Source organism: Lycium ferocissimum, unplaced genomic scaffold, assembly GCF_029784015.1.
Source record: "Lycium ferocissimum isolate CSIRO_LF1 unplaced genomic scaffold, AGI_CSIRO_Lferr_CH_V1 ctg984, whole genome shotgun sequence".
Lineage (NCBI taxonomy): Eukaryota > Viridiplantae > Streptophyta > Magnoliopsida > Solanales > Solanaceae > Lycium > Lycium ferocissimum.
In genome coordinates, this window is record NW_026727914.1 from 54,046 (window position 1) to 65,226 (window position 11,181).

Genomic DNA, 11,181 nt, shown 5'->3' on the forward strand with positions numbered 1-11,181 from the left:
TTGTATCCTTATAAACACCCACATTACTCGTTGCGAATACAATTGACACATGTTGTATTCGTTGCGCAAATGAATACAGCCGCCTGGCAATTAAAATGTAGCTTGGAACTGTAAATAACGAAATTATAGCTATCGTAGTATTTATTTATTAATTTAATTTAAATTAAATTTTTTTTGGAAGCTGCAGGCACACATAGGACCTCGAAAAAGAAGGGATATTCATTTGACAAATTTGACGGTTTAGATTTCATCACATTCATCACACCCCTCTCGTTGTGCAAACGAATTCAGTCGACACAACATTTGCCTGGCAATATACGAACCGTAAATAACAAAACTATAGCTATTAGATTGAAAACTTAGTTTTTTTATGAAATTATAGCATACTAGACAATTCTCCCCTCATACGCTAACCTTTGGGATTGAATTAGGCCAAAAATTCATTCTTAATATTTAATTTAAATTAAAAATTCTTAACATATAAGGCCTGAAAAAGAAGGGATATCCATCTGACAAATTCGACGGCTCAGATTTAATCATCAAATTCATCACCGTCCTCTTTTATACCGTCATTTCCCCCCCTATAAATACAGAGACCTAAAATCAATCCAAACATAAAAATTGGGGGTTAAGTTCACTTCAAACCCTAATTGAGGTTTTTTTTTCGCTTCTCCGTTCAATTGACATTATTTGCAGGTAAATTATCATTTAATTTCCATCTAGATTTCATTTATGCTGTTATTGTTTTCTAATTAAGTATTCGATTTTTGATTTTTAGTTTTTTTTTTTTTTTTTTTTTTTGCTAATTTTTTATTAATCATAAATCGACATTAATAAAATTGACATTTAGTTGAATTTTGTTTGTTTGAAATGTATTTGTGGATGAATTGAGATTTTGTTCCTACAATCTCACAGTTTGTTCTCATTATTACTTATTTGATTTTTAATTTTTAGGTTTTTTATTAGTTCGATGAGCTAAATTCGTTGAGTTTTCTATTTTTAAAATGTATTTTGTGGATGAATTGAGCTTTGTTTCTGCGGTTTCACAGTTTTTTCTCATCATTTATCCTAAATCGACATTAAAAAAAAGAAAGAAAAGAAATTCGTCGAATTAGTGTGTTTGAAATGTATTTGTCGATGAATTAAGCTTTGTTTCTGTGATTTCATAGTTTTTCTCATTATTTCTCATAAACCGACATTAAAAAAAAAAAAAAGAAAAGAAATTCGTCGAATTTTGTATTTTTATAATGTATTTGCTGATGAATTGAGCTTTGTCGGGGGCGATCTCACAGTTTTTCTTATTAGTAAGTGTTTGATTTTTTTTTTATTTTTAGGTTTTTTATTAGTTCGATGAGAACGAGATTGATGAATCAGATGTTTTTCACCCATTTTTCACCAGCAATAACTAATTAGCATCTCACTTTATTTATAATAAATTGTCTTTAAGAAAAATGAAATTCGTCAATTTTTGTACCGTTCCAAATGTATTTGTGGATGAATTGGGCTTTCGTTTCTATGATCTAGCAGCTTTTGTCATTATTTAGGTATTTTTTGTAAGTTCAATGAGAACAAGATTGATGAATTGCATGTTTTTCACCAGCAATAACTATTTAGCCTCAAATTATGAGCTAGTTAGGGTTATACAACTTTATTTGTCATAAATCGCCGTTAAAAAATGATATTCGTCAAATTTTGTAACTTTTTAATGTATTTGTGGATGAATTGAGCTTTTGTTTCTACGATTTCACAGTTGTTTTCCGATTACGTTAAACTGTAGTGTTTTTATTAGTTTGATGAGAAGAGGTTGACGAATCGCATGCTTTTCACCCATTTTCACCAGCAATAACTATTTAGCCTCAAAGTATGAGCTAATGTCACTTTTTTTTAATCATAAATTGACATTAAAAATGAAATTCGTTGAATTTTATATGTTTTTTAAATGTATTTGTGGATGATTTGAGCTATGTTTCTGCGATCTGACAGTTTTTCTCATTATTTTATGCCGGAATAGTTCTCTGATTACATATTTGTACGAATCTCACTTTATTTATCATAAATCAGCATTAAAAAATGAAGTTGTACATTTTACATATATTTGTGGATGAATTGAGCTTTGTTTCTGGGTCTCACAGTTTTTCTCATTATGTATGCCGGAATAGTTCTCCGATTACGGTTTTTTACGAATCGCACTTTTTTTTAAATGTATTTGTGGATGAAATAGCTATGTTTCTGTCTCACAGTTTTTCTCATTATTTATGCCTGAAATTGTTGATATTTAGGTATTTTTTATTAGCTGAGATGAGATTGATGAATCGCATGCTTTTCACCTTTTTTTTCACCAACAATAACTATGTAGCATCAAATTATGAGCTAGTTTGGGTTGTAGGAATCTCACTTTTATTTATCATAAATCGGCATTAAAAAAAATGAAATTCGCAATTTTCGTAATTTGCTTAAATGTATTTGTGGATAAATCGTGCTATTGTTTCTGTGATCTTGGAGTTTTTCTCGTTATTATCATTTTTATATTCTTTAAGGTCTCTAGTTCCAGATTGAAATCTAGATGCTTATGTATGTTGCAGTTGTTTGCTCTTTTTGTAGATATTAGGGGTAAGGGTAGAGATAAAGGCAAAACTAAAACTGGTATAGTTCATTGCTTGGGAGTCTCCTCTTTCTCCTGAACTTTACTTTGGCGACATACTACCTTCTTGATTTTTGTTTTTTTATATCTGAATTAATTTTTTAATGGATAGAGGAAGTGGTTCATTCTTCAATGGCTTTAACTAATCTAAATGGGTGTTTCTAGCTGCTTCACTCATTTATTCCTATATGATAGATGGGGTTTTGCGAGCTTCCTACTTTGATTTTCTGACCTCATTTCTATTGCGCGCCGTGTACTTGTTTATTCATACCAAGGCTTGTTTTCTCATTACATACTAGGGAGTTCTACTTGCAATTTTTGACACCCTTTGATTCAGAGATACATAGGTTCTTGATGGTGCGTAAAAGAGCATCATCTGTTGTTGCTTATGAAGCTGCTTTGACAAGTGACTCCAATGAGGACAAAACCAATGTCAAAACTGGAGGTTCAGTGGAAACAACAGTAACTGAGCAAACAATGATCACTGTTGTAGCAGAAGAAGAAAATGATGGAGCAGAAGAAGAAAATAATGAAGCAGAAGAAGAGAGTGATGGAGCAGAAGAAGAAAATGTTGGAGCAGAAGCTGAAACTTTAGAGGGAGTACTTGCTATGGAGGAAGATGAAGATTATGAAGAAAATGAAGTGGTTGGAGGAGGAGATGAAACATGTAGTGCTGATAATAAAGAAGAAGATGTCACTGGTAATGATGAAGGTAATAACCAGGAAAATGCCATAGAACTAGAAGGCGGTAAACAGAACATAGATGATAAGCAGGTAGGAGGTGCTGCTGGAACAGACAAAAATAACCAAGAAATTGGTATGGAAAAAAATGAAGATGAAACAAATGCAAACGAAAAGAATGAAGAGAAAGTGGGAGGAAGTTTGAAACAAAAAACGAAAAAAATGAGGAAAAGGAATAATAAGAAGAGAAAGGCAAATGGAACCCCCCAAGAGAAAGGTGAAAATAAGCAAGTTATGAAGAAATTAGCCTCTAATGTCAAGGTTAGGGAGGATTTGGGAAAATTGGACTCAAAAGTTGTTGAGCAAAGCTCTAAGAAAGTTGCCTCCGAAGATAAGTCGAGGGTGGCCAAAGACAAGCCCGAGCCATCAAGCAAGAAGTCATCCGCGAAGAAGAAGGCTAATAGCATGGGTATGATCTTCATGTGCAACTCTGAGACTAAGAATGACTGCTATCGTTACAAGGTTCTAGGATTGCCGGCAAACAAGAAAGAGACGGTGGAAAAAATTTATAAGGGGATGAGGCTTTTCCTTTATGATGTTGATTTGAAGTTGATGTATGGGATCTATAAAGCTGCAGGACGTGGTGGTTCAAATCTTGCACCCAAGGCTTTCAAGTCTCAATTTCCATCTCAGGTTAGCTAGTTGTGCTATCAATGCCCTCTAACCTTCAATTGCTTTTCTCTTGATAATATTTTGGCTAGGGACAATAACTCTAATTGTCATATGAGAGAAGTACCCTTTTATGGGGAATAGATAGTTTATAAGTGCTTGCTTGAGCACATTTAAGCTTGAAGTTTTAAGTAAGGGTGTTGGGTTAAGCACCTTGAGGTCTCAGATTCAAATCACAGCAGAGACATAAACACTAGATGATTTCTTCCACTCTGTCCTACCTTGGTGTACAGAGTTACCTTATACGTTCTTTGGTGGGAGATACGATGTATCCATAAAATTAGTCATTAGGCCGCGCGCAAGTTGTCCCAAACTCTACGGTTATAAAAAAAAGTAAGGGTGTTCATTGGCCGTTTGAATTTGGTATTCGGTTCGGTTTTTTTCGATTTTTGGTTGTCTAAAGAACAATATTTAAGCCGAAATGAATCTAGGTCGATTTTGTTTTTCTTTTTGGTTTAGACGGAGGGAGTATAATTTTATAATTGAATTATAGTTTATGATTATATGTAAATTCAAACAATTTTAGGATCTTAAAATAATGTAGTTGGATAAGATATCAATAATTTATATAAGATATCAATGATTTGAGTCGTTTGACCTTTGACCTTTGTAATTCAAACTTCTTCATTTTCTAAAAAGAGATGTAGTAGTTGTCAATGAGATGGTACAAATGATACCATGTACTTGGAAACCCCCTATTTGCCAATAGAAATGTTGGCTTACTTTCACACCGGATATATCGTATATAACCCCTTTAGGGCTCGTTTGGTTGGGGAGCAAGTTATCCCGGGATATTGTTATTCCACCTTCTATGTGGGATAAAATAACACTCTAATACCGGGATAACTAATCCCGGGATTAGTTATCCCGTGGTTTTATCCAATCTCGGGATTAGTTATCCCAACCAAATATGGGATAAGATGGCACTAAATTTTTATCCCAGGACTATTTTTGATTATCCATCATACCAAATGACCCCTTAGAGTATTGATGGAACGTGTTAGAACATTCATATTGCCTTGTCCTCTGAAAAAATTGAACTTTAAACAAATTTTTTTGATTCAACCATCTCATTGTCTATTTGAATTAGATACCAGCTAAGATTTAGAATGCTAATAAATCACATAATTTTGGTACGAAGGCAAAAAAAGAAAAAATGCATAACACGGACATACATCGCGAAGTTGCGTCCGTTTAAAGTTTTAATCCTCCTCATATGTTATATAACTCTCTTATTTTCAATTATTTTATTCATTGTGATAAACATACGATCTATATTTTATCTACTACTATGTTCCAATTTATATCACTCTTTCTGTTATAATCTGCTTAAGAAAGAATGACACGTTTTTATGTTTCAAGACTCTTTAACCCTAAGTTTTTCATTTACACTTGTGACATATTCGTATAATCATATAAATGGCGTTGTCATGGTTAAAAACCACGAGTCTTAAAGTTACTTTTGGTATGTACTAAAAGTTTGTCTTTTTTTCTGAATTCGGTGTTTAGTCAAAGATCTCTATATAAGGTTAAACGAGGAGAGCAACTTAAGACCTGAAGTTTGCGTTCTTTAATATTAGCCTTTGGGTGGGTTTGGTATGACGGAAATTGTTTTCCTATTTTCTCTAGTTTGGTTGCACTTAAAGATCTTGGAAATTGTTTTTCTCAAAGTAGGAGAAAATGTTTTCCACAAAAATGTGAGGGAAAACATTTTTCGGATTTATAAAAACACACCAACGCATTTCCCCAATCCACCCCCCATACCCTACAAGCCCCCCCCCCCCCCCCCCCCCCAAAAAAAAAAAAAAAACACTCCACCCACACCCAACCCCCCACACCACACCACCCCCCCAAAAAAAAAACCCACACCCCACCTTCCACCACCGCTCCTCTCAATTTTCTTTCTCATATATTTTATTTTACTTTTATAAAAATTTATAAAGAATGGAAAAACATTTTTTTTCTTATTCCAACCCCGCAGCCTACCCCACCTTTCAACCTGTACTCCCCACCACCAAAAGTTGCACTCCGAATTCAAAAAATCATAGTGGTTATGCTTTGAGTGTATGCAAATGCTCCTAAAATGACATTTTCGAACTTGAGCGCCAAACACAAGGAAATGAGTAGGAAAAACACTTATTTTCCGAGAAAATAATTTCTTGGAAAGCATATTCCGTGGAAAACATTTTCTGTCATACCAAACACACCCTTTATCAACATCAATTTTTGTGAAGTATTATAAACTAAATTTATTGTACTCTATGAACATAAGTATAATTAAAGACTAAAGTAGAAACACAAAAAGTAAATGGAAATAGATGACATATAAGAAACACCAAAACAAAAGCCAGGTGTTGAACCAGCCTTCAACTTATCCACTATAGTGGTTACCGGTCGTGGGCTGCTTACAGGGCCTTCTTTTTATGAGAAAGTATGTTATGGTGAAATATGGGCTGTACTTTGGAGGGGAGAATTAGCAAGGTGTTACCGATTATGGACGTCACTCTGATTTCAAGCAGATCAAATTATGTCAGGTGGCTGTCATTACATAAATCAGCTAGCGAATTCTTTCAACTAGATATCTTTTTGCACTAGTGAGTTGCATAGACAACCAGGTGCTAGTTAGTTTTCTTGTTATGGTAAAGATGATCTGTTGTTCAGATTACCTACATTCTGTCTTTTGAGGCTTACGAATAACTAAATTCATTGGATTTTTAATGAAAAAGAATAACTAAATTTGTTGGATTGGCTGCTGTAAGAAACATCTAGGTAAAGGAAAATCCATCTAATATGGAGGTACTAATAGGAAACAAATTATTCCCTTTAGGTGGAATTCCTTTTCTGACAGTAAACGTCGCACATGTAAATATGGGCTGGACTCTAAACCCAATGCGCCACAAAACTAGTTTTGACCATCAAACAGAAAAAAGACAAAAGAGAATAGGATATTGATATTCCTGGAAATGGTAGAGAGAAGGTAAATTCCTTATAAATTTTGGACAGTCAAATGTCCTGAAACCATTACAAGTTTTATTCCTTGCACCCGAAAATGTTTTGTCAATGGTATTCTTTAGAGGTAAAGTGGATGAACACAAGGGACTTAGCCGAGAAAGAGTATTCCAGAAGTTGAATTTGATTGGCTAAAAGGTCTGTGATTTGTCCATTTGGGAATCAACTGTAATTTGTTCATTTAGGGTGTGTTTGGCGTATAAGATAAATTGATGGTCAGTTTCTGTCGTGGATGGGTGTAGAAGTACTTGATATCTTGTAATCATAGAAGGTGGCGCTAGGGCATGTGAGAAATGTTTGGGTGATGATTAAGTATTAAAAGTGAAAAATGGTTGCTATGAAACTAGTGATATTAGAGTACCGTTACTAGTAAAAATGATCAAGGTCTCGTCATTTTCTCCTCATTTGGTGTATAATATGCTCAGTGAGATAATTTTTGACAAATTGAGGCATCCTAACACTAGAAAACAATAAATAATTTCATGAAGGGAAATCCCTACTTCCTTGTAACAATTAGGCAACAGTTATTTGGTTTGTGCCTATCATTTATCCCTTAGCAGTACTGACGAGACAACCAATAGGCAATCAGGTTGAGTGGTTATTTTCCATCTGCGTATGTGCATGCATGTTGGTGTAACAGAATGGCAGAAAAAATAAATAAAAAGGTTGTGAAGGTTGTGATAGATATGTCTGAAGGTTGTGATTTTACAATCTTTTCTTTTAATAGACACAGATTGTAAGTTTACGTGTGGAATATCAAAGGCAGCTTTGTATACAATCGTAGAATAGGCATGTCGGGAGTAGGATGAGAACTTTTTTTCTGTTTTCCAGATTCCTCTTTGCTCCTCCTGATACACTGCTTAAATTTTCTTACTTCAAAGAGATGTTCTTGTTGGAGTGGCTTGATTTGTGACTTCAAATATATTATTTGATGTACGACAAATGTAGTCCTACCATATTTTATTCCCATTTGCAACCCAAGGGTGTGGCCTAGTGATCAATGAAGTGGATTGAGAACCATGAGGTAGAAGGTTCAAATCCCGGGTAGAAAAAACAGTAGGTGATTTCTTTCCATATGTCCAATCCTTATTGGACAGAGTTTCCAGTACCTGTGCTGGTGGGAGGTAGCAGTTACCCCATGGAACAACATTTTTTTCCCATTTCCAACTGCACCTCCTGCTCCAACCATTAGATGTAAAAATTTCTTCCTTTTGTTTATGTTAGATGGATATAGCAGAACTGGTATGAACTCTTTCTAATTTTGTATGGATGTACATGTGATGCATACCGAAGGTAATGCCACAATAGTTATGAAGAACCTTTGAGGCTTGATTTGTTTGGTCAAATTCTTTTGAGTGCCTTTTTCTATACACTGTCTGTTTAAAGTCCGGAATATTTTGATCCAAACCTTTTTCCTGTTTCCTTCTGCCAATCCTGGCTTAGAAAAAGACAGCCCTGTGGTACTGATTAAAAGCAAAGTTGCCTTCTCTATGGCACTTAAGGCCACCAATAAGATCAATCTTTTGTCAATGCCTTAGAATAATCTTCAAGCATGTATGCAACAATGAGATGACTTTGATGCTTTGGCATGTGTACTGGTGACCCTTGGGTTTGGGCGGCTTTGCGACACGATTGGTATTGTAACTGACTACTCTTAAGAGGAATAATGTAAATGTCTATGATGTGTACGAAACCTAGGATCTTGGTTTGTTTGAAAGACTTCCTTAACAGAGACTCCCTCCGTCCCATAATTAGTGTCACCTTAGCCAAAAACACGCATATTAAGAAACCAATAATGCAATGTGAGGTTTACCAAATTACCCCTATATAATAAAAATAAATTACTTTTACCTTTTGAGTAGAGCATGCACAAGAAGTAAAACCTTTTGACATTGGGAATCCAACAATACCAAGTTACTATGTGGCTTTTCCAATCATCATTTAGATGTTACTTTATTGTCTAAGGGTAGAATTGGAAAAAACTAGTCAATTTATGTCTTGGTTTCCTAAGGTGACACTTATTATGGGACCAAAAAAATTAGCTAAGGTGACACTTATTATGGGACGGAGGGAGTATAAGTTGTTGAATTCTAGTGGTGCTTCTCTTCATGTGATTTAATAGTAAGTGGGCGAATTTTTTGGATTGGGACATTTTGTGTTAATTTTTATTGAAAATTGATTTCAGGTTCGTTTTACTGTTCTTGAGGATTGCTTACCACTAGCAGAGGAGACTTTCAGGCATGCGATTAAGAAGAACTATTACTCAAGGTCAAAGTTTAATTGCCAGTTGTCCTCTGAACAGGTAGGGCATCTTATTTGCATTAATGGATATCCCTAGCATTTGCAAGTATTGTCTCTTCAAGATTCTCAATACCTATAATTTGTTTGTATTTGCTTCTAATCGATAGGTGAAGGACCTGTGTAAGCTTTTCACTGCTGTGAGCAAAGGGTCCAGGTCCAAAGACACACGGCTTGGACCTGAGACCCGTGTGGTATCCACACGAGACAGAGCTAAGAGGCGAGGTCGGGATGAAAGAAGACGTCCTGATCGTGCTCCTCGACGATCTGAGCGGGTTGAAGATCGTCGGTACCGTGAGCAGGTTGAAGATCGTCGGTACCGTGAGCAGGTTGAAGATCGTCGATACCGTGAACATCCCCATTTTCATGAAAGGAGCTTAATTACGTCACCTTTGGTACCATTAGCCCCGCTTCAACCTTTACCACCACCTTCTCCTGTTCAATCTTATGCATATGATAGGACCTTGGAAAGAGATCCTTATAGACGGGACACAGTGATGCAGCATAATGATTCTTACAGGCAGAGCCGATTGGTGGAACTGCCTGATGCTTATAGGCGGGATGCAGTGATAGGCAATGCTGATGTTTACAGAAGACAGCCATTATTAGAGCCACGCGATTACTACAGACAGGAGGTAATCCCAGAGCGTCGTGATCCCTATGTGTCGTACCGTGAGCGTCTGTCACACCATGATCCTGTTAACTCGGCGCGCTCCCGGCCCGAGTATAACCCCCCTCCAGCTGGTCTGCGATCAGAATATCGTCGTGGTGGTATATCTACTGAGTATGGTTCTTCTACTAGAGGCATGCATCCTGAGTACCCTTCATCTGCAGCAAGCTCTCTGTATGAGTACCCTCTTCGTCAACCCCAATATCGATATTAGGTTCTACATAAAAGGTACCATCGCATGATGCTCTGGTTATCATTCCCATCAGAATCATGCCAGCTTAAAACTTCAGAGTATCTAGAATGTGCTCAAAATCCATTAGGGGTTCTATTTTATGTTGTAGACCTGTATTCCATGTTATTCCCCCATTCTTGCCATAAGCAAGAGACTTAGGAGATGGTATGCCTTATTTTGTGTTTTGATCAGACTATTCTTTCCTTGCAGAGGAGACATACTTTATGCCAGTTAGCTTATATTAAAAAGAAAAAACAAAACTTTATGCCAGAGTTCTCTTTTATTTTTCGGTTGTCGGTAGTTTTATCAGTGTAGCCTTACAGAGGTTTTCTGTTCAACAATTTTAAAAAGGAGTTCTGTGTTTTGCTATTTTACTGCTTACCGGCAAAGGTCAGAAAGTTTGTCTGAACTTTTCAATTTAGCAGCTTTTGGTTTTGTTTGATAGAAAACAATTTCTGGCAATAATGCTTTTCCAATTTGTTTTTACCAAACATCATTTTGCGTTCTCTTTAGAGGCTATCTTTGAGTGTCAGGTTATTATCCTATTCAGTTAAGCTCCTGTTTGGCCATAGATTTTGAAGTTGAAACTTGAAAATTTGAGTTTTGAAGTTATGATTTTTGGAACTTAGTTGTATTCGGACATTCATTTTGTGAGTGGAAGTCACCAAAACCCCAAAACTGGTCTGAACTAGGTTTTGGAACTTGAAATTTTTTGAAGACAAATTTTCAAAATCTGATCCATATCTCTGGACACGGATATTTAAAGATAAATTTCAAAATCTATGGCCAAAAGCTTCTAAATTCAGCCCTCTATAGGATTTACAGAATTAAAACATGTAAGGGATCGTTTTGTTCTATGGGGATCATAACATGTAGATCATTTATGGAGGTAACTAATAATAAATGAATTACTATGCAGTG

The 11,181-nt window shown here is 35.6% G+C and overlaps 1 protein-coding gene across 1 annotated transcript; it reads left to right on the plus strand.

Annotated features, from left to right (window-relative positions):
- The first annotated feature begins 551 nt into the window (after positions 1-551).
- On the plus strand, positions 552-10,530 carry LOC132046210 (uncharacterized). The gene is made up of 4 exons (XM_059436775.1): positions 552-696; positions 2,979-4,015; positions 9,246-9,362; positions 9,469-10,530. Exons 2-4 carry the CDS (start codon positions 2,996-2,998, stop codon positions 10,240-10,242), a joined length of 1,911 nt encoding a protein of 636 aa, XP_059292758.1. The 5' UTR covers positions 552-696; positions 2,979-2,995; the 3' UTR covers positions 10,243-10,530.
- Positions 10,531-11,181: the final 651 nt, after the last annotated feature.